This window comes from Lotus japonicus, chromosome 6 (genome assembly GCF_012489685.1).
Source record: "Lotus japonicus ecotype B-129 chromosome 6, LjGifu_v1.2".
NCBI lineage: Eukaryota > Viridiplantae > Streptophyta > Magnoliopsida > Fabales > Fabaceae > Lotus > Lotus japonicus.
In genome coordinates, this window is record NC_080046.1 from 16,117,860 (window position 1) to 16,140,481 (window position 22,622).

General features: G+C 38.2%; 1 protein-coding gene across 1 annotated transcript; it reads left to right on the forward strand.

Annotated features, from left to right (window-relative positions):
* Positions 1-3,110: 3,110 nt before the first annotated feature.
* On the forward strand, positions 3,111-17,158 carry LOC130722091 (proteasome subunit alpha type-3). The gene is made up of 10 exons (XM_057572714.1): positions 3,111-3,294; positions 3,508-3,547; positions 3,642-3,725; positions 4,406-4,479; positions 5,630-5,716; positions 5,802-5,886; positions 6,005-6,051; positions 14,935-15,000; positions 15,693-15,783; positions 16,882-17,158. The coding sequence occupies exons 1-10, from the start codon at positions 3,191-3,193 to the stop codon at positions 16,951-16,953; spliced, it is 750 nt and encodes a 249-aa protein (XP_057428697.1). The 5' UTR covers positions 3,111-3,190; the 3' UTR covers positions 16,954-17,158.
* Positions 17,159-22,622: the final 5,464 nt, after the last annotated feature.

Genomic DNA, 22,622 nt, shown 5'->3' on the forward strand with positions numbered 1-22,622 from the left:
ATGTCTTCTTTTCATTCAGCGAAAGTGAAACATATCAGTGCGTACATAATTCATTTCTTACAGTATTGATGTTAGTGTTAAGCATGATATCTTGTCTCTGTAACTTTTACAGTGCTTCTTGTTTTATGATTTTATTTTCTATTTTGTTATGTATTTCAAGATTTTTACTTTCTTTGAAAAACTGAAATCCAATCCAATCCAAACCGATAAAAATTGGATCGGATTTGAAAAAAAAAATTGGGTAATTAAATTATAAAACCGAAACGATTGATAAATTATTTTTCTCTATAGTTGTTTCAAATGAAGAAAAATTGAAGGTGAAAGTTCCTTATCATGAAATTGAATAAAGAATTGAGAAACAGAAAAATGAAAGGGAGGAAATAGAGGAGTATGAAAAATATGGAAGAAAGTTGAAAATACTTACCATGGAGTAGACGAACGGAGAAAAAAACAGGATGAGTTTTTTTCATAAGAAATTTCAAAGATGGGAGGAAGAAGTATAAGATGAATAGGAAATGGAGGAAAATGAAAGTCCTTGCCTTGTTTTCGAGGAGGTATGCACAAAAGGATGCTGAAATATTTTGATTTATTAATGTTTAATTTTTTCCTAAAATAAAATACTCATTATTGGTCAATGAAAAATTAATCAGAAATTAAACATATCAACAAAATTATTTGTATTAAATGTTCTAAGGATTCATTAATTAAATTATATCAAAATGTTATAGATTAAATAAATAATGTGAGAAATGTCTCAAAAGAGCAAATGAATTCTCTAACCAATGCACATGTATAGCAAAATTAATTATTTTTGCATTAAGATAAAATTAAAGCATTACCTAGCACATGATTGATAAATTATTTTTCTCTATAATTGTTTCAAATGAAAGAAAAATTGAAGGTGGAAGTTGCTTAACATGAAATTGAATAAAGAATTGAGAAACAGAAAAATGAAAGGGAGGAAAGAGAGGAGTATGAAAAATATGGAAGAAAGTTGAAAATACTTACCATGGAGCAGACGAACGGAGAGAAAAACATGATGGGTTTTTTTCATAAGGAATTCCAAAGATGGGAGGAAGAAGTATAAGTTGAATAGGAAATGGAGGAAAATGAAAGTTATTACCTTGTTTTCGAGGAGGTATGCACAAAATGATGCTGAAATATTTTGATTTATTTATGCTTAATTTTTTCCTAAAATGAAGTATTCATTATTGGTTAGTAAAAAATTAATCAGAAATTAAACATATCAACAAAATTATTTGTATTAAATGTTCTAAGGATTCATTAATTAAATTATATCAATTTAATTTCGAAAATGTGGAATATTTCATTTTTGAAATTTCAATTCTTTAATTAATCTTGTCTAATTTAATTAAATTTTTTCGTTATTTCTTACAAATTATTTCATTGTTCCAATAAATTATCAATTCTTGAGCATCAAGGTTTTTAAAAATTGAATTTCAAAAGACAATTAATTATACTCATTAATTGTAGGAATTAATTAGAGCCATTAATTTCAATTATAAGAAATCAAAATTGTAGTATCTAAAATAGGAATATTTATTCAATTGCAAAATTTTCGAAAAATTAAAAAAGAAAAAGAAAAATGATGCTAAATTTTTTTAAAAAAATATTTATTTTATTTTCAAAAAATTATTTGCTCATCACACTCATTTTACAACTAATCTAGTAATAATTAGATTTTAAACGATTACTATAGTAAAGGAAATTCGAATTTCAAAAAAATTAATTTATATTTTAAAATCATTTTAACCATAATATTAAAGAAAAACAAATAAATGAATTTTAGAAAAATAAAAATTAAAAGATCCAATATTTATTTCTATTTGAAATAATTACGAATATTTATTATAACTATTTAGAATATTGTTAATTAAAAAAAAGGGATTGCAATTATTTTTATGAATCGTATTTTAAAATTTGTAATATTTAATATTTGATTTATCTTAAAAAATAATTTCAGGGAAAATAAAAATTTAATTTTTTTTAATCAGAATTGATTATTTTCAAAAAATTTTAATCTAATTATGAATTTTTAATAATGGATGAAATGAAATAGGTTTAGAGATGTTCATGTATTGTATCATGTTTTCGAAAACATGGAGGGGCAGAAAATAATATTATTTGGAATTATATCCTTACTTTGATAGTTTTTATAAGTATTACTTATGTTTTATTCTTAATAAATATTTTACCTATATTAAACTTAGCAATTAATGTGACAAAAAAAAGTGGAAATATATTTTTTTGTTTTGGAAGGAAAATGAATTACTTAAGAGGAGACATGTGGCATAGGTCTTCTAGAAGAAAACCTTCTTTTCATATATATATAGATATAGATTGAAAAATTAAAATAACATTTACGTTGAAAATTAAATTAAAAAGGATTTAAATTAATTTTATTTTCTGATTTTTTATTATTTTTGTTCTATTTTCGAATTCAATTTTTTTATTATATTAGATATATTTTCAAATAAAATTCCTAGTAAAGGTTACATAAAAAATTGAAATTAAAATCAATATTAAATATTGAAAATCTGTACTTTCGAAACAGATGAAAAATTAAAATAATAATTACGTTGAAAATTAAATTAAGAAGTATTTTTTCCGATTTGTGATTATTATTTTTTATTTTCGAATTTAATTTTTCTTATCATATTTGTAATGTTTTCAAATATAATTCAAAGTAAAGGTTATATAAAAAATCGAAATTAAATATTAAATATTAAAAAATTAAAACATTAATTGTTGTGATAATTCAATTAAAAAGGATTTAAAATATTTTTGAACTTTTAAATAAAGGTTACATAAAAATTGGAATTACATTAAATGATATTAAATATGGTGAGTCATGATTGTATGTTGATAGTTATTATTTTTTTCAAGAAAAAGATTCGTTAATTTTTAATTTAGTTTATATATTTTAAAAGATACGTTATTTATTTCCTCTTATTTACCCGGGGTTTATGTGTGAATTACCCTAATTTGTGGGACCAACATACAATATTAGAGAAATAAGTAGTCATGTTTGCAATTTTTTGACTTTCTCTAATGCTCTTAACTCTTGAACAAGCAAGCAAACGCCCTTTATATTTACACAGAAAAGCAAGAGCGAGACACTCCGTGAAGCAAAAAAGCACAGTAAGAAGAAGAAAGAGAACTCGAAAACATGAGCAGCATTGGAACTGGTTACGATCTATCGGTCACTACTTTCTCTCCAGATGGACGCGTCTTCCAGATTGAGTACGCCGCTAAAGCCGTCGACAACAGCGGGTAACTTTTCAAATCCTTCGTTTTCTCGAATCTCGTTTTTTGATTCATAGTTTTGAAATAGAAACTGTTTTTGTTAAAATAATGATGGGGTTTCGTTGTTCTTGAGAAATTGTTTGATGGGGTTTTGAAAATTGATCGGGTTTTGTGTTTTTTTTCTAGGGTTTAGATTTTTTTGTTGTTGCTGATGATCTTAGATTTGAAACATTGTTGCAGGACTGTGATTGGGATCAAATGCAAAGATGGGATTGTGTTGGTAGGTTATTCTGAGATTTGTCGGCATCATGTTTTTTTTTTTTTTAATTTTTAATTTTAATTTTAATTTTTATGAGTTGGGTTTGGTTTTTTAGGGTGTGGAGAAGCTTATTCCGTCGAAAATGATGCTACCGGGTTCCAATAGAAGAATACACTCTGTCCATCGCCACTCTGGGATGGTACTTTCTCATTCACATTTTATTATTTTTGCATATCTTGTTACTTTTTCCCCTATTTTCTGTTTTGCTCTTTGTTTTGACTTTTGTAGTGACCACAAAGAGCTTTGCATAAAAGTGATGAAACTTACTTGCCTTTTTTTTACAAGTCTGACCACTAATTGCTAGTGCTGAAGTGGTGTGAAGACTGTACATATTGATATTATTAGCTCTAGCACTGCATGATATGTTAGATCCGTAGCATTAATTTGAAGTGGGGTTTTCTTGTTATAATTATTGGGTGTATATACTGATGAGTTTTTTTGTATGTTTTTGTACCTTGGCTTGTCCTATCCAATGTGTTAAGCATAACGAATCTTAGTTCTTAGATTAACAGTTGACATCACATACTATGCATGGGTGACCAAATTGGGAACATCAATTCAAGGGTGTTTTTTGTGTTCTGTAAATCGGAAGGGCATATTAAATCATTATGTAATGAGATAAATTATAGTTACTGAGAAATTATTGTGGGCACCTGGTGCAAAACTCTAAAGTAGCCAGCATATTTTAATGGAGTGAAAGTACTGCATTGGCAATACTTTTCTGATAATTAGTTTTAGTGCATCGTTTCATTTCTCACGTTCTGATCGCTTTCGTGCTTTGAACTCCTTTTGATGTATGCATGAATCTTCAAATTTTAGGCTGTAGCAGGATTAGCAGCAGATGGCAGGCAAATTGTTGCTAGGGCTAAGGCTGAAGCAAATAACTATGACAGGTTTGCTCTATTCCCTTGCAACATCTAAATGTTGACTCCCTGCCTCCTCTTTTTTTCAAATCTAAATGTTGACTTCTTTTATGTTTTATTATATTTAGTCGTTTACTGGTTAAGTACTCTCTCCATCTTTTGGATTGGATGGACAAGGACTGCTGCAATAGAGGATAGAGGGACTACTATAAAGCCTGTAGTGTAAAATAGTGTAACCTTGTCTTCATTTTGAAGTCACGAAAGAGTTTAGTAGCTAGAAATTTTCACTAATTATTAGTTTGGCCGGACTAAGCGTAACTCTATGCATTGACTCAACCATGTTTTTACCTTTGAAGTCTACACTATATCGACACCCACAGTTCAGTTTGTCTGAAAATTCTGAAAAAATATCTAAAACTATTTTCAATTTTACTGCACTACAACTCGCTAAACAAGAGTCGGTAACATATTTTTCTCCTAATAGATCACTTGTCACCCTGAAATAGTCTACTTTTCTTTGTAGCCTCAGTCCAAACGAAGAAAGTGTCAAATCATTTTAGGTTACAATAAGCCCATATTAACTGAGTTAAGATTATGATCACTTCTTGAGTGTCTAGAGAAACCAATTACCTTTGGCCTAGCAAAGTTTAAGCTGGTATGAGATGAAAATCAGGATTCTCAATTTTGTGGCATCCTAGCATTCCCAAAACTGATGACTACTTGCTGCACTAGATGCTCACAGGACGCACTAAGTGATAACAATTTATCCATTGTTAGGCTTTTACTGATATAAATCGGATTATTAGTTGTTTTGGGGGGTGAAACAATTTACACCTCCAAATAGCTCATGATTCTCCAACATCTAAATTAATGCTGATGTGTGGCCTGACATTGGAAATTTAAAATGACGATCCTGCTAGAAGCCTTGCATATGCCCTTGTATTTTCAATTGGGTCACTGGTAAAGGATGTGAAAAATTGTTGAATCCTGAAACTGCTGGTTTTGATGAGCATGCTAACATTTTCTGTCTATTTAAAGTTACTAACGTGCAAATTGTAAATTTGGCATTCTATTTAGTGTCGCATGAAGTATAAGAATCTCTTGATTAAGGTTTTATCAAATGTTTTTGCTCAATTTTTTAGAAGAAAAGATGTTTATTCTGGCATGTATTTCTTTTCAGCACGTACGGTGAACCTATTCCTGTTAAGGAACTTGCTGATCGTGTGGCTAGTTATGTGCACCTCTGTACGTTATATTGGTGGCTCAGGTTAAAGAGACTGACCTCTTGTAGTCATTTGAAGTTGTATTTCTTTATTTTTCATATTAATAACAGTTCTGTAATGTTGGTGCAGACCTTTTGGATGTGGTGTCATCCTAGGAGGTTATGACAGAGATGGACCACAGTTGTACATGGTCGAACCTTCCGGTGTTTCCTATGTAGGTCTTTTTTTTGTTATTTGAAAGCAACTTCTGAACTTCTGATTGTTTTCTGAGCTATTAATATTCTCATTTGGCAGTTCACTATTACTGATTTGTTTGTTTTGGTATGTTATAGAGGTATTTTGGTGCTGCAATTGGGAAGGGCAGACAGGCTGCTAAAACGTAAGTGAATGAATATACATTAATTATAGTAATGATGTTCTATACTAAAACAATCCTTTCTATGGTCTCTTCTGTGGATGGTATTATCTTCTATTTGCATCCTAGGCTTTCTCTAAATAATATTTATTTTCAATAAATAATTGTCTGGGCTAATTAACTACTATGAGTTGCTATTACATGGGATCTCAGTTTGTGAATTTTGACAATTAGCTAATGAAGCTTATGCAAGATAGCTGTCGACGTTCCAAGGAAATGCTCTTTATTGTGTGTAGCTTGCTTGTGGGTAATTGTTGGACCAATTAATAATGTGTGATACTGATGACTGATAAGTGATAACAATATCTTCTACTTGTTTTTATTATTTGTTATCTACTTCTAATTGCTTAAAGTGAATGAACCAAGGACTCACTATTCTGAATTAGAATTCACTCCCTGCTCATTTAACCACATTCATGAATGCAAAATTTCTCCCATGCATTCTTTGATGTATTCCTTGTTCCATCTTCATCTGAAAGTTGTGGATTCACAACAAAATTCCAAATGCTTAAACCCAACCTCTGACCTAGTTATTGGGTTGCATTGAAAGCCTGGTTTCCCTATGTGTAGCATCTGGGAGGAATGGAGTTCCAGTGGCACTGGAAGTATGATCATTGTCTTTATGAAGTTTCATACTTTCATTATATTGTTGCATTTCAGTTGTTATGCTTGACCTGCATCAGTGTTTTGGAATATCGTGGGTGGTGCTGAATCTTTTTTCTGTCAACAATAAAGGTTGACTGATGTTGCTGCCTGTTAGGCGCTGAAACACAAGAGGTGAATAATCTCACCAGAGACGTTCCCTAGAGTTAAGCTCTTCACTCAGAGATTCTCTCCGCCCACAATAGCAGGAGTCATTCACTCTAAAAAGTAGTAGTCAATCCCGGATCGCGGCGCGTAGCGGCCGACCCCAAAAGTGGGATAGTGGGATAGCGGATAGCGGGATGACCGCTATTTTGATTTTTCACATATATTATATAATTAATATTAATATATACATAAAATTACTAAAAGTGATAAATATAACTTCAAATTCATAACATGATGAAATGATAGAGAAGAGAGGACTACTAGAGGAGGAGAATTGGAGAAGTATGTTTGAGAACAGAATAATAAATAAGAAGAAAAATAGAGGAATAGAAGATAAAAAACAGAGCAACTCAGAACAGAACAGAGGCCCAAGGGAAACAGGGGTGGTGGTCGCCGGAGCCTGGACGGTGCTTGTCAGATTGCGCCGTGGCTATTAGAGTAGAGTACACATTACTCTGATTAAGAAGTTAGTTACTGTTAGTAGTATAGTTAATATTTGAGTTAGTTACATTCTGTTACAATGAGCTGTCAATACAGCTGTCATGTGAGCTGTCATTACAGCTGTCACATAACTGATTCTGTTAGAGTTGGTAGCTTGCTTAGCAAGCCTTGTATTCTCTATAAATACTGAGATCACTCATTGTAATCTTTAGCTTTTCAATAATGAAATTCAGTTACATATCTTAGAGAGTTTAACATGGTATCAAGAGCGCTGAACGATCCTTGGGATCTTTCTCTCTGATTTTTCTCGCTTTTTCCTCTTCTTCTTCATCATCGCCATGGCTGATGACGCTTCTGCACCTGCAACTGCAGCTGCAACTCCAGTTCCGCTTGCGGTTGCTCAACCGCAACTGAGTTCTACTTCTCTAGTTCACAAGCTTATCCTGAAGCTTGATGATTCTAACTTCCTTTCATGGAAGCAGCACGTTGAAGGCATCGTGCGCACGCACAGGTTGCAGAGCTTTCTTGCTCATCCAGAGATTCCACCTCGCTGGCTCAGTGAGGATGATCGCGTGAATGCAGTGGAAAATCCTGCATATCAGATCTGGGAACAACAAGATTCTGCACTGTTTACATGGCTTCTCTCGTCTCTTTCTCCATCAGTGCTTCCAACCGTGGTCAACTGCACTCAGTCTTGGCAGATTTGGGAAGCAGTGCTCGACTTCTTCCAAGCACAATCGCTTGCTCAATCCACGCAACTACGTTCCGAGTTGCGATCGATAACCAAGGGCTCGAAGACTTCATCGGAGTTTCTCAAGAGAATCAAGTCCATTGTGAACGCGCTTGTCTCCATCGGAGATCCAGTTACCTATCGCGAGCACCTTGAGGCTATTTTCGACGGTCTTCCTGAGGATTACAGTCATCTCTTGACTGTAATCTACAATCGCGATGATCGCTGCTCGATCTCGCATGTTGAATCCATGGTTATCGCGCATGAAGCGCGCCTTGAGCGTTCTCGCACTCGTCAGATGAGTGCAAATCCTCCGTCAGCGCTTCTCGCTCAGGCTGCGCCACCGCCAACGCCTCCAGCACCGCCATCGCCAGCGCCGACACCATCGTCGACTGTCTCTACACAGTCGACTGCATCCTCAGAAGTTAACTATGCTTCTAGTGCTGTCAACAACTCTTACGATGATCGTTCTTATGATAATCGTGGTGGATATGATTATTCTCGTTCTCGCGGTGGTTATGGTGGTAGATCTGGTGGTCGTAACTCTCGTGGTGGAAGAAACGGTAATCGTAGTGGTGTTCAATGCCAGATCTGTTACAAGTATGGACATGATGCTAGCATCTGTTATCATCGTGGTTCATCAGGATCCAGTGGTTCGTTCGGTATGCAATCTTCTGGTTATGGCTTGCCTATGCCTATGCATCCACAAATGCTCCCACACTTTGGATTCTCACCTTTCTATGGTGTTCCACAATTTGGAAATCCTACTCAGTTTGGTAATTCTCAGTTTGGACATCTTCCTGGCATGATGTTAGGCCAGTATCCTCAGAATTCAGGCATGAACATGAGCAACTTTGCTCAGTCCTTTGGTCATTCCCCTTATGGTGGTGCACAGTGGCATCCTACACCTGCGCAATTTCCTGGTGGCAATCCTAGGCCTGCAAATCCTCCAGCCAGAGCTCCACAGGCTATGCTTACTGGTCCTACTACTTCTCCTGCTGCAGCAAATCTCAGCTCCTGGTTTCCTGACTCTGGAGCAACACATCATGTTACCAATGATGCATCTGTGATTTCTGATAGTGTCTCTCTCACTGGTACTGATCACATTCTAATGGGGAATGGACAAGGTTTGCCAATCCACTCTATTGGTTCAGCTTCTTTTCCTTCTCCTTATCACAAAAATACTACACTCACTCTTAGTGATCTTCTTTTAGTTCCTAATATCACAAAGAATCTAGTCAGTGTTAGTAAATTTGCAAAGGATAATAATGTCTATTTTGAGTTTCAGTCATCCTATTGTGTTGTGAAATCTCAGGAAACTTCTAGAGTTCTACTCAAGGGTACTGTTGGTCCAGATGGTCTATACATCTTTGAGGGGATGCATACTCCAACTTTTCCTCCAGCCAGTTCTGTTAAAGCTTCCTCAGTTCCAATTCCAGTTGCTGTTTCCTCTGTTAATACTGCTTCTTTACCTATTTCTAATGTACCTAGTCCTACCTCTGATGTAACTACTACTTCTTATGCCTTGTGGCACAATAGGCTAGGTCATCCTCATCATGAGGCTTTGCATTCTGCTTTAACTGTTTGTAAGATACCAGTACCTAATAAAGCAAAGTTTTCAGTATGTTCAGCTTGTTGTTTGGCAAAGTCTCACAAATTACCTTCTTCTTCCTCTCATACTGTTTATACTGCACCTCTAGAACTTGTCTTTGCTGATCTATGGGGTCCTGCCTCTACTGTTTCTTCATGTGGATATTCTTATTTTTTGACTTGTGTAGATGCTTATTCTAGGTTCACTTGGATTTTTCCCCTAAGACAAAAATCTGAAACCTATTCTGTTTTTCTTCAGTTTCAAGCCATGGTTGAATTAAAGTTTAGCTTGAAACTGAAATCTGTCCAAACAGATAATGGTACTGAGTTCAAACCTCTTACCCCTCATTTTACCAAACTTGGCATTGTCCATAGGCTCACTTGCCCCTACACACACCATCAAAATGGTAGTGTTGAAAGGAAGCATAGACATATCATCGAAACTGGTTTATCTTTGCTGGCTTATGCTAACATGCCATCCCAATACTGGGATCATGCTTTCTTGGCTGCTGTTTTTCTAATTAATAGGCTTCCTACTGTGGTTTTGGGCAATGAGAGTCCTTATTCTAAGTTGTTTAAGACTCTCCCTGATTATAAGATTCTCAAAGTGTTTGGCTGTGCCTGCTACCCTCATTTAAGACCTTACACTCACAACAAGCTCTCCTTGAGGTCTAAGGAATGTGTGTTTATTGGATATTCTTCCTCTCATCAAGGGTACAAATGCATGGACAGTGATGGCAGAATTTTTATCTCTCGAGATGTGATTTTTGATGAAGTAAAGTTTCCTTATCCTGCCATGTTTACCTCCACTGACTCTGACCTCCCAGATAGTAGCATTCTTTCAACAATACCTATTGTTCCAGTTCCAGTTGCTGCTCAGCCTACAACCTCCAATTCAGACTCTGATTTGTCTTCAGGACCTGTCTCTCTGGCTCAGGTTTCTGCACAAGAGCAAGTCCAAGCTTCTCCTGCAGCCTCAGGCACAACTTCAGCTCCCTCTTCTCCTGTTGCGCCTTCACCTCCAGTGGGCAATATTCATCCTATGCAGACAAGAGCAAAATCTGGCATAATCATGCCCAGATTGCATCCAACCTTGCTCCTCACTCAGGCAGAACCTACTACAGCCAAGCAAGCACTCAAAGACCCTAAGTGGTTGGCAGCCATGAAGGCTGAGTATAATGCATTACTAGCTAATGATACCTGGACATTGGTTCCTCTACCCAAAGATCGGACACCAATAGGATGCAAATGGGTGTTTAGAGTGAAGGAGAATGCAGATGGTTCTATCAGTAGATATAAAGCAAGGCTTGTAGCCAAAGGTTATCATCAAGTGAAGGGTTTTGATTATTCTGAGACATTTTCCCCTGTGGTCAAACCTGTTACTATTAGGCTCATTCTTTCTCTTGCAATCACTAAACAGTGGCATATTCATCAGCTTGATGTCAATAATGCCTTTCTCAATGGTGCACTTCAGGAGGAGGTGTACATGACACAACCTTCTGGATTTCAGAATGAGGATAAGACTCTTGTTTGCAAGTTGAACAAAGCTCTCTATGGCCTCAAACAGGCCCCTAGAGCTTGGTTTGAAAGGTTAAAGTCAGCTCTTGTGAAGTATGGCTTCAAACCTAGTAGATGTGACCCATCTTTGTTCACTTTCCACAATGCAACTTGCTGCATTTACATCCTAGTCTATGTAGATGATATCATCATTACAGGCAACTCTTTGCCTCTTGTGCAGAAAGTGGTTGAGAATCTCAATTCTGAGTTCTCTTTGAAGCAGCTAGGACTGCTAGATTATTTCCTTGGTGTTCAGGTGCATCATCTTCAGGACAGGTCATTATTGTTGACCCAGACAAAGTACATTACTGATCTCCTTGAAAGAGCAGATATGGGAGAAGCAAAGGGCATTTCTACTCCTATGGTTGGTGGTGCCAAATTGAGCAAATATGGAGCAGATTACTTTGCTGATCCTACCCTTTACAGATCCATTGTAGGAGCACTTCAATATGCCACCTTAACCAGACCTGAGATAAGCTTTGCTGTGAACAAAGTTTGTCAATTTCTAAGTCAGCCATTGGAAGATCATTGGAAGGCTGTTAAGAGAATATTAAGGTATCTTAAGGGTACTCTTCATCATGGGCTGCATCTTAAGCCTTGTTCTCTTCATTCTCCTGTTTCTCTAGTGGCCTTTTGTGATGCTGATTGGGCATCAGATCCTGATGACAGAAGGTCAACATCAGGATCATGTGTTTTCTTTGGCCCTAATCTTGTGTCTTGGAGCTCCAAGAAGCAGACCTTAGTGGCTCGTTCCAGTACTGAAGCAGAATACAGAAGCCTAGCCAATACCTCTGCTGAGCTGCTATGGGTTCAGTCACTTTTGCAGGGGTGCAGTGGCTTTGACCCATAATCCAGTTCTACACACCCGCACTAAACACATGGAGCTTGACATCTTTGTGAGGGAAAAAGTTCTCAACAAGTCTCTTTTTGTGCATCACATTCCTTCAGTTGATCAACTGGCAGATCTCTTTACAAAGGCTCTTTCACCTCTTCGTTTTGAAACTCTTCGTGACAAACTCAATGTGATTGAGAAATCCATTTCTCACCCACCTTGAGTTTGAGGGGGCCTATTAGAGTAGAGTACACATTACTCTGATTAAGAAGTTAGTTACTGTTAGTAGTATAGTTAATATTTGAGTTAGTTACATTCTGTTAGAATGAGCTGTCAATACAGCTGTCATGTGAGCTGTCATTACAGCTGTCACATAACTGATTCTGTTAGAGTTGGTAGCTTGCTTAGCAAGCCTTGTATTCTCTATAAATACTGAGATCACTCATTGTAATCTTTAGCTTTTCAATAATGAAATTCAGTTACATATCTTAGAGAGTTTAACAGTGGCCATGGGTTCTGGACTTCTGGTCGAAGGTGGGTGAGCAGCCTGAGGTGAAGGAAATCGCACTGGAGATCGCAGAAGAAGAAGAGTGAAACGCGTAGAAGAAGAAGAGTGAAACGCGCGTTTCACTTATGAAGAGGGAAATCCCAAAAGTACCCTCAAATTTTAACCTAATTTTATAATTTTAAGGGCAATTTGGGGTTTTTACTTGGATCCGACCCATCTTAACCTGGAGCACTGCGATGGAACGCGATTTGACCCGCGATCCCACCCGCGACGGCCACGATTTGGTCGCGAATAGCGCCGCAACTCCGTTCCGCGACGCGATCAGATCTGAATCGCGGGGAACCGCTGCGACGCGATGGCGCGATAGCGCCGCTATTCCGCGCGATTGATAACTATGCTAAAAACTACCCAGATGCCCCCATGCCCCAACTACATGATATACTTGCATAATATATCCGATTCACACATCTCACACCCAGTGGGCCCTACCCACATAACCAACTCCCCACTTTCTGCGCCTGATTTGAAGACTCATGTCACCCACTTCGGGCCTTCTCTTGTAAACCTTTCATATCTTGGGCCCCATATTACTGTTAATGAATTGCTTAAAGACTTCGGTCCCTGACATCATCCCTGTCTTCCACTACTACCTTATTCTCAAGCCTGAATGTGAGGAAACTGGCCTTAATAAGAAGAGCATCCTTCCATGTAGCTTCATCTGCAGATTGATTTTTCCACTGCACTAATCATTGTTTGATAGAAGTACTACACCAAAGATGAATTGAATACCATATTTCTGACACAAAAATACACACTACACAGCCGTACACTTGCTGACACAGATACTGATGTCTCCTACAAAGAGTTCTCTGTCTGCAGTATTGAATAACTACAACCCATACATAAGTACATACTCTACTATGACATATATACACCTAATTAATAACTATAGTAGTTATTTTCTATTTTTATAATGATAACTGTCATCAAGCAGTTCTGTCACTAATTATTTTCTAATTGTACCTGCCATCAGCCAGTTATCCCTGCTGTTGGGCTTGCCTGGTTTGTAGAGCCTCTGGGATCCCATCACTTCCTCCGCCTAAAAGAGTAACCTTCTCCCAAAGGCTTCAAGTAGTAAATTGGCTCTTTTAGATTAGCTACTCTTGGTTATACTTGCCCATAATCATTTTTAATTCTAGGCAAAAGCCTCTATCAAGTTGAAGTCCAATCTTTCTATCCTTTCCTCTATGTACGTCAACCTTTCACCCAGACTAGATAAAACTTTGTTCTCAACTCTGCCTAACATTCCTGCAAGTTTGTCCTCCAATAGATCCATTATGTCAAACATCCAAGTCATGGTTGATTGATGAATTTGCTGGCCTCTGGACTCTCCTCTGTTCGATCAAGCAGGCTGGACCAAAATGATAGAAAACCAAAGATAAACGAATTTATTCTACTACTGACATGAAACGTGCCACACTATATAGAAAAGCACTTGCTGTCCCAGAGACCAAAGTCTCCTTCAGAGAGTACTCTCTGTTCAAATACAGTATAACATCCCATACATAATTACACACCCTACTATTGCATATACTCCTAATAAATTACCGTCATCAGCTATTTTATAATCATAACTGCCATTAAGCAGTTGTGCGCGGTTGTGCCACTAATTATTTCGTAATTTTAACTGCCATCAAGCGATTACCCTGACTTTTGGCTTGGCTGGTTTGTAAACCCACGGATCATCCACTGTGATCCCATCATTGTTTCGCTGGTTTTTCTATTGGATGGTGATTCATGAGGCTAAGGTTGCTGCTAGAACATGAAGAATAGAGCCATTAAAATGCATATCAGTAGGCAAAGTAGGGCTGACCTGATGGTGACCCATGACTTTCTTCAATTGTGAAACATGAAAAAAGGGAAGCTAGAATAGCGTTATGTTATGTTGCAATATTTTTGTTCCTGTAGATATTATTAGATAATGTACTTTTTTCTTAAGTACTTGCTTCCTCGTGAGGTAGATTGGATGGAGGATAAACCAATAGTTAGAGGTAGATGGAGACCAAAGAAAACTAAAGCTCAAACAACTAAGAACTTAGCTTTAAATAGTTATATGATTTATGATTGGATATGATGGTGGTGTTTAAATTTGATCCATGCGGTCGACTGACCCCATTTGGTGAATAGTGGCTTTTATTGTTGTTGCTGTAATGATTTGTTTTCTGCTGGGTTTCCTTAGTTGCCTAGATGAAGCTTTTCATATTATAACCTTAAAAATATTTCAAGAAGTTTAATCCTGTCATGTGGTTCAAATGTGATTTTGACATATCAAACTTTTGTCCAATATGATACTGAATTCTGTTGTTAATTTCTTGGCAGAGAGATTGAAAAGTTAAAGCTTGCTGATATGACTTGCCGACAAGGAGTTATTGAAGTAGCTAAGATGTAAGTAGCATGCTTTTTGGCTATTATACGTTGTAGTCACTTTGCTATTATATGCTTAATTTGTGGCTTTCCCATTTTGAATTTGGAGGCATTGCTGTCGCTTTTATGCAGTGCCTGTTACAAAATTTATTTGTCATCAATGTTAACAATGATGGCTGCTTTTTTTAAACCATCTAAGTATGGGTAATATAGGGTGAAAAAGCCCCTCACTAATTTTCTTTGGAACTTTCTACATCAATTCAAGGTAAAATTATACTAAGGTATTAGGTATATGAGAAGGCATAGGAACTTCAAGGTTTTGTTGTGTGCTGTCTGTCCATACTAGGATTTCATAATTGTGAAGTAAGTCGGGATGATTTTTCATCCAACAAAAATAAAATCACAAGTTTTTTTGTGACAGCTAGCTGGTATGGTTGTATGGATAATTTATCTTCAACAGTTACTTTAGTACTGTACCAAAGGGCATTGGGCATAGAGATTGAGTTTCATTTTGTATTACAATTTGAGCTGATTTATACAAGAAATTCCCTTTTTTCTTTGCAATTTTAATAAGTATTTTATTTGTATTGGGTCTTTTTATTTCAAAAAGGGGAAATCTTTTCCAAGGCATGCCACTCCTTATCTAAGTTAGTTGATCAATGGTAACTGTTACTTCGACATATTTATTTTTTGCATTTGTTTTTATTGAGCAGTATCTATGGAGTTCATGATGAGGCCAAGGATAAAGACTTCGAACTAGAAATGAGCTGGGTGTGCGATGAATCTAAGCGTCAACATGAAAAGGTGGGCGTGCTTTCAATTACTTTTATATGACGAGTTTTCTCTCAGTTTCTCTATGATAACGATGACTGTGTGACTTCATTTATGACTAGCCGTAATATGTTTATTTGTTTCTTCCTGTGACGGACTCTCACTGATGCCACAGCTGGAGTTTGTTGGAGTAATTTATTTTGGGGGCGGGGGGGTAAATAGATTCAGTGTTTCTTTACTAGAAAGCCTCTTCAGTAAGGTGTGATTATGAAGGATTTGAATCTTTAAAAATGAACTTTAAAAGCTGAAATGAGGAGTTCTAATTCTTGATTTTCCAATAAATGGATTAGATTGTGGTTATATAGATCCATAAAGTACAAAGTGAATAGGCAACCGTGTATTCACATGCCCTTTTAATCTCCATTGCACTCTGATTCGTGGTACCTTTTATGAAATTTATCTGCTGAGTGTTTGTTGACCATTACTGCTTCTAAAGCATAATCTTGTCTACCACAGATCTCTTCATATGGTAAATTTTTTCATGTTCGTTTGTGGACTTTGTTAGCTATTTCTTCCTTTCTGCCAGCATAAGCACACTATACTTAGCACCCTTGTGCTTGTCCATGAACTCATTCCTCTCATGTGACACAAGCATGCCAGTGGACAGTTTTGTCTTCTAAGATTTCACTCTTGACCTCGAAGTCATCTCATGAGATGACCTAAAATTCATCGCGTCATTTTAGTTTAACATATTTCTGTGGAATCCTCTGTTAGTGAGAAATGCATTCAAGAGTAACGCTAGCAACACTCTTTTGAACACGCTATTAAATATACTCCATGTGATTGATTTAGTTATTGAAAAGTAACACATTTTTTGAAAAATGAGCCCAAAATAGATCAATCATTAGAAATGTGGTAGACTGTGTTTAAAAGATTGCGTTAGTAGAATTTCTGATGCATTCAAATGTAATATTCAGCCATCATCACTCTTAATATCTTTTGAGTTGGAGTCTTGGTCTTACTTTTATGTTTAACCGGTTGCCACTTCTATTGATTGTTTGCATGAAATTACGTTTTTTGTTAGTTTTTTATTCTTGTTAACTGATATGATGCTAAATTAATCATTTACAGGTCCCAGATGATCTTCTAGAAGCTGCCAAGGCAGCAGCCAAAGCAGCTCTTGAAGAAATGGATGCTGATTAAACTATTAAATGTAGTATTTGTTCCAAAGATGTATTTCATGACTTTGTAATTGAGCATTATCTAGAGGAAATTCAAAGGCTTGAACGGTTGGATTTTGTATGCTTATTGATGATTCAATGCCCTTGTTGTTTTCCTGTTTATGCGGACAAATGTTTTTAGTACTTTAAATACTTCCCTTTATCCATTAGCTTCATTTTGAAGTTAACTCTCATCCCCGATTCTGCACCTAATACCTTAATGTATGGAAGGTGGAAATTTCATTAACAGTGGTCACTTGTGTTAAAATTGTGAATCCATCTTCGTTTATGCTAATGGGTGATGTGGCACGTTTAGTGCCAACTGGGCTGCTGAGGTGATATAATTTTGAAAATAATTTTTCACAAAATATTTTCATTTAGAAAACTACTCCCTTCTCTAATTATAAGCTAACATTGAGACCTATTTTTATTGTAATGATGGAAGGTGGTTCATACAGGCGGAGGCCAACTAGGAGATTCTCCTCTCACGCGAGGAATTATGGAGCGAACAGATCCAGTCCGCGAGAGATGGATGCTGGAAACCACACAACGATATTCGTCGATGGACTCGTGGAGAGAACAACATATCGTCAAATAGTGAAGACATTCGCGAAGTATGGAGAAGTCACTGGTGCTTTTGTTCAGCGGAATCGAAGAAGAAATCGAGTATACAAATTCGGCTTCGTAAAAATGAATTCAGAGCAGGAGATTAGGGAAGCCATCAAAGGTTTAAACGGTAAATTCCTGAACGGAAGGCCGATGTGGATTGAAAAAGCAAGATATCCTTTGATCAATAGAGGGGGTAGGTCGCGCAGGACACAGAGCAAAGCAGAGGATCTAGACAACTCGCTCAGAGAGAAGAAATCTCGGAGAGAAGTCCACTTGAAAGCACCTGTCAAAGAAAAGAAACTCTGGAGGGAAGTCTCCAAGAAGAAGATAATTTCAACCCCATCAGCATTCGAATGCCAGTTTCAAACTTCAACGGAGGATGAGAAACGGATAAATGCGTGGGCAGTAGGGTCTGTAAGAGGTTTCCTGAATGTTGAGTCCATAAGAGATTACTTGAAGGCAAAAGGGATGAGCCATATCAGGGTGGCGTCAATGGGTGCAAAGGAGATGATCATATCCTTCAACTCCCAAAGAGAGATGATGGAAACCATACAACAGGATGTAGGGAGACTGAGTGCCAAATTTGAAACATTATCTCCTGCCCATATACTTACTGTACCATCAAGGCATTTCTTATGGGTGAAACTTAAGAATGTTCCGCTGGGAGTTTGGAATGAGACTTTCTTCCGATCGATTACCATGACTTTTGGTTCCTATGTTTGCTGTGATGAAGATACCAGTAATCATTCTCAGTTTGATGTGGCGAGAATCTTAATATCTTCTTCACGCCCCAATTTGCCTGGGAGAATAATGAAGGTCCTGATTAATGGGTCAGTTGTAAAGATCTGGATTGAGGAAGACTCATATCTCAAAGAAGGAGGGAACAATCCAGCGATGAAGCACTGTGATTCATCGCTCTCTGGTTTCACGTCCTCCTCAGCGCCTTCAGGGAGGAACGAAGAAGATGCTTCCATGGTGGCGGAATCAGAGGTTTCTGGGGAATGCTCCGACCACCTTAGCGGCGGCGCCGGATTCCAATGCGTTGAGCAGAACCTAGAAGTCAACTATGTACACTGTACCACAGTAGGCAACGGGTGTTACGAGGGATCAGCTGACAAAGGTTGTATCTTATCTGAAAAGGGAATACAATTCAAATCTGGATTTGTGTCGGAGCCGAGACCATATCTGCTTTGGGAAAGAGACAATGCAATGCTCTTTTGGGGAACCAACCCTGTCGCCAAGTTGGTAACAAGGGGACTGTCTCCTAGCTTTGATGCTCACGTGGGGAGACTTTATGCTTGTGATGCGCTAAAGATCTATTTGAAACTCCTGACGACAAGGTCAGTCACTTCAACCCTAGGGTGTGGTCAAATAGTCAAAGTCAATAACTGGGCTCACAATCAACCAAGAGACATGGTCGTGGGACCTGACCTTGGGCCAGAGCTAAATGGGCCTGTTGAAGTGGATCAGAATTTGGGGCCTACACCAAATGAGCCAACTAATTCTATATGTTCCCCCTCTTCATCAAGGGAAACAACTCTAATACATGGGACTCAGGCGGTGGGAGGAGATTTAATAGAAATTGAAGTTCAAGGTGTGGATTTCCTGGACTTGGCACATGACACAAACTCCTCTGGTAGTCTGGTTCCTGCAGCGACTCCCCAAATCGTGTCATCGATCCCTTGTGCCCCAATTCTACCAAAACGGAGTCGAGGAAGACCTCGGAAGGTGACGCGAGGTAGACAGAGCTCCCGAGATCTAAGCCGTGGGGTGCGGGGTGATGATAATCAAGGTGAGACAGACCCCCTTTCCCTTCAAGAAGTTCCAATCCTATCCTCTTTTCAGCCTACCCCGGACAGAGCTAGGAGAGTCCTGGAACTTGGTTTAAGTGTAGGTGTGGTACTTGATTGTGAAGAGGAGGTGGCTATCGAAACTCTAGTCGAGCAATTAAACTCACATAGAGCCCAATAATGGGAAGGAAGTGGGCCACGTGGAATGTGAGGGGAATGGGGGCCTCAACCAAAAGAGAGGTGATGAAGCAGGTCTTCGACAGAGTAAAGCCGGAAGTAATTCTTCTTCAGGAAACAAAATTGACGGAAGAAAGAGCTGAGACTTTGCTTGGTTGGGCCAGATCCATCAAGATGGAGTGCGAATATGTAGCCTCAGAAGGCGCTTCAGGGGGCATTGCCACATTGTGGAATGGTTCAACATTTCAGCTTCTGAATGTCATAAAAAATCAGAGGTATCTATTCACTTCCTTACAAACTGTAGCTGGTAACGAAAATTTGCTGGTAGGGAATGTATATGGACCAAATGCAGAAGACCAAAGGAGTGACTTCTTCAATGGGTTAGGATCCAACTTGTACGAAGCACCTGAAATTCGAATTATTGGTGGGGATTTCAACACAATTCTTAACGATGGGGAGAGAAGGGGATCAGGGATGGATAGTAGTGGAGACGCGGGCTTCATAGCTTTTGTGGAGAGTTTTCAATTGTTGGACCTCCCACTGTTGGGGGGTGATTTCACTTGGTATAGCACAAGAAATGGAGGCCTTTGGAGCAAACTGGACCGATGGCTCATGAGTGAGGAAGCACTGCTGTTTTTCAACGGGGCGAGTCAATTTGCTGAGGATTGGGGAATTTCAGACCACAGGGGCATTACACTTTCCTTGGGAAATAGAGATTTCAGCCCGAAACCATTCTGCTTTTACAATTTTTGGCTCATGGAGGAGGGCTTCAAACAATTAGTGGAAGAATGGTGGGGGTCTATGCTTGTTGAAGGTTGGGCAGGCTATGTTATACTCCAGAAGCTAAAAGGGCTGAGGGAAAAAATAAAAAGTTGGAGAAAAACCAGAGGGCCATGGGGCTCTTCTAAAATTAAGCTACTGGAAGACCATCTCAAGGAAGTACTGGACAGAATGAAAGAGCATGGGGTAGATGAATCTTCAAGAAAAGAGAGACTGGAGGTCCTGAATAAGCTGTGGCTAGAATACAGACTTGAAGAGAGAATGTGGCTTCAAAAATCCAGAATTAGATGGTTGAAAGAAGGAGACAGGAATACAAGATTTTTCCACAGAGCTTGCAAGACTCGCCAATCGAGGAGAAACATAGAACATCTACAGTTCAATGGTGCAATCTTGGAGGAGCCAAGAGCCATTAAAGAAGCTGTTTTTAACCACTTTTTATCCTTCTTCAAAAGGGATAGACGATTTAAGGCAAAACTTACTTGTAACAATTTGGCCAAAATTTCAGAAGCAACAAGAAGACGATTAGAAGATCATTTCTCAGAATCTGAAATCTGGGAGGCTTTAAAGTCATGCGAGAGCAACCGTGCACCGGGACCGGATGGATTTAATATGGGTTTTTTCAAGGAGTTCTGGCCTTTGGTGAAGCAAGATATATTCAAAGTGTTTGAAGAGTTTTTCAATCATGGGAAGCTTGTAAGGGGTTTGAACGCAGCTTTCATTGCCCTTATTCCCAAACAGCAAGAGCCTACTTCTTTATCGGATTTCAGGCCGATTAGTTTGATAGGAAGCATTTACAAATTACTGGCAAAGGTGCTGGCCAATAGACTCCAAAGTATCATGCCTTCCATCCTTACTTCAAATCAATTTGCCTTTACCCATGGCCGACAAATAGCTGACTGCATATTGGTGGCAAACGAAGTGGTTGATTCTTTGAGGAAAAGGAGGGAGGGTGGCCTGCTCCTAAAGCTGGACTTTGCTAAAGCCTATGATAATATAGACTGGGAATTCCTGTTAAGCATGTTGAAGGAAATGGGCTTTGGGCAAAGATGGATCTTGTGGATTCAAGCTTGCATTTCTTCATCCTCTCTAGCGGTCTTAGTTAATGGATCTCCCACTGAGTTTTTCAAGATTGAGAAGGGACTCCGACAAGGTGACCCACTATCTCCTCTGCTCTTCAATATATGTGTGAACGGCTTGTCATGTATGCTCAACCTGTTATTGCTGGGGAATCGACCATGTGGTGTCAATTTGGGAGAGAACTTTCTAATGAACCACCTCCAATTTGCCGACGACACTCTCATTTTTTGTGAGAATGATGTGGGGCAATTGGAGAGGTTAGGAGGCATTGTGGAGATGTTCTTGGCTATCTCGGGGCTAAAGATCAACTACTCAAAGTCTTTACTCATGGGCTGCAACGTGGAGGAAGAAGAATTGCAAAATTTGGCTGCTCTTTTGGATGTGGAGGTTGGTTATCTCCCCATTCAATACCTTGGGGCCCCTTTAGGGGGGAATCCAAAAAAGAAGGAATTATGGAAACCAGTTATTGAAAGGCTGAGACTGAAACTGCGATCATGGGACTCCAAGTTTCTTTCTCTAGCGGGCATAATGGTCTTATTGAAATCTGTACTCAGCGCTATACCGGTTTATCTAATGTTCGTTTTCTTAGCACCAGTGGGTGTGGTGGGGGACATAGAAAAGCTCATGCGAGGTTTCTTGTGGGGGAATGCTAACGGAGCTAGAAAGATTCACTGGGTTTCCTGGGAACAAGTCTACAAGAGTCCCAAGTTAGGGGGTCTAGGCTTAGGATTTTTAAGCTGGCGAAACAAAGCTTTGCTACTCAAATGGCATTGGAGATTTGGTAATGAAAGATTTTCAGTGTGGAGGCAAGTGATCTGCACAAAATATGGATTGAATGAACACTTTATGTTGCTGCACTCTCAAGTGGCTAACACGAGATATCTTTCTCCTTTTCTCCAAGATATTTGCAAAGTTGCTATGGAAGACACGTTGCTGGCCAAGGCATTCAGAGATGCATGCATGTGTAGTGTTGGATCAGGCTCAAACATCAGATTTTGGAAAGACACATGGGCTGACCTTGAACCACTTCATATTCAATTTCCCAGAATGTTTGCTATGGCGACAGAGAAAGACTCCATGATTAGTGCAAATGGACACTTTGATAGGGGAAAGTGGACATGGAATATTGGTTTTAGGAGACAGTTCTTCGGCTGGGAAACTGATGTTCTAACGGCCATGTACGGAACAATCAACAAAGTAATACCGGGACGTGGAGGTG

What these genes read in the sequence shown, in the direction of transcription:
- LOC130722091 (XM_057572714.1), top strand. Translation starts at nt 3,191, where the DNA reads ATGAGCAGCATTGGAACTGGTTACGATCTATCGGTCACTACTTTCTCT. An exon ending in AAAGCCGTCGACAACAGCGG is followed by an intron (nt 3,295 to 3,507) that starts GTAACTTTTCAA and finishes ACATTGTTGCAG; the next exon opens with GACTGTGATTGGGATCAAAT. An exon ending in CTAAGCGTCAACATGAAAAG is followed by an intron (nt 15,784 to 16,881) that starts GTGGGCGTGCTT and finishes AATCATTTACAG; the next exon opens with GTCCCAGATGATCTTCTAGA.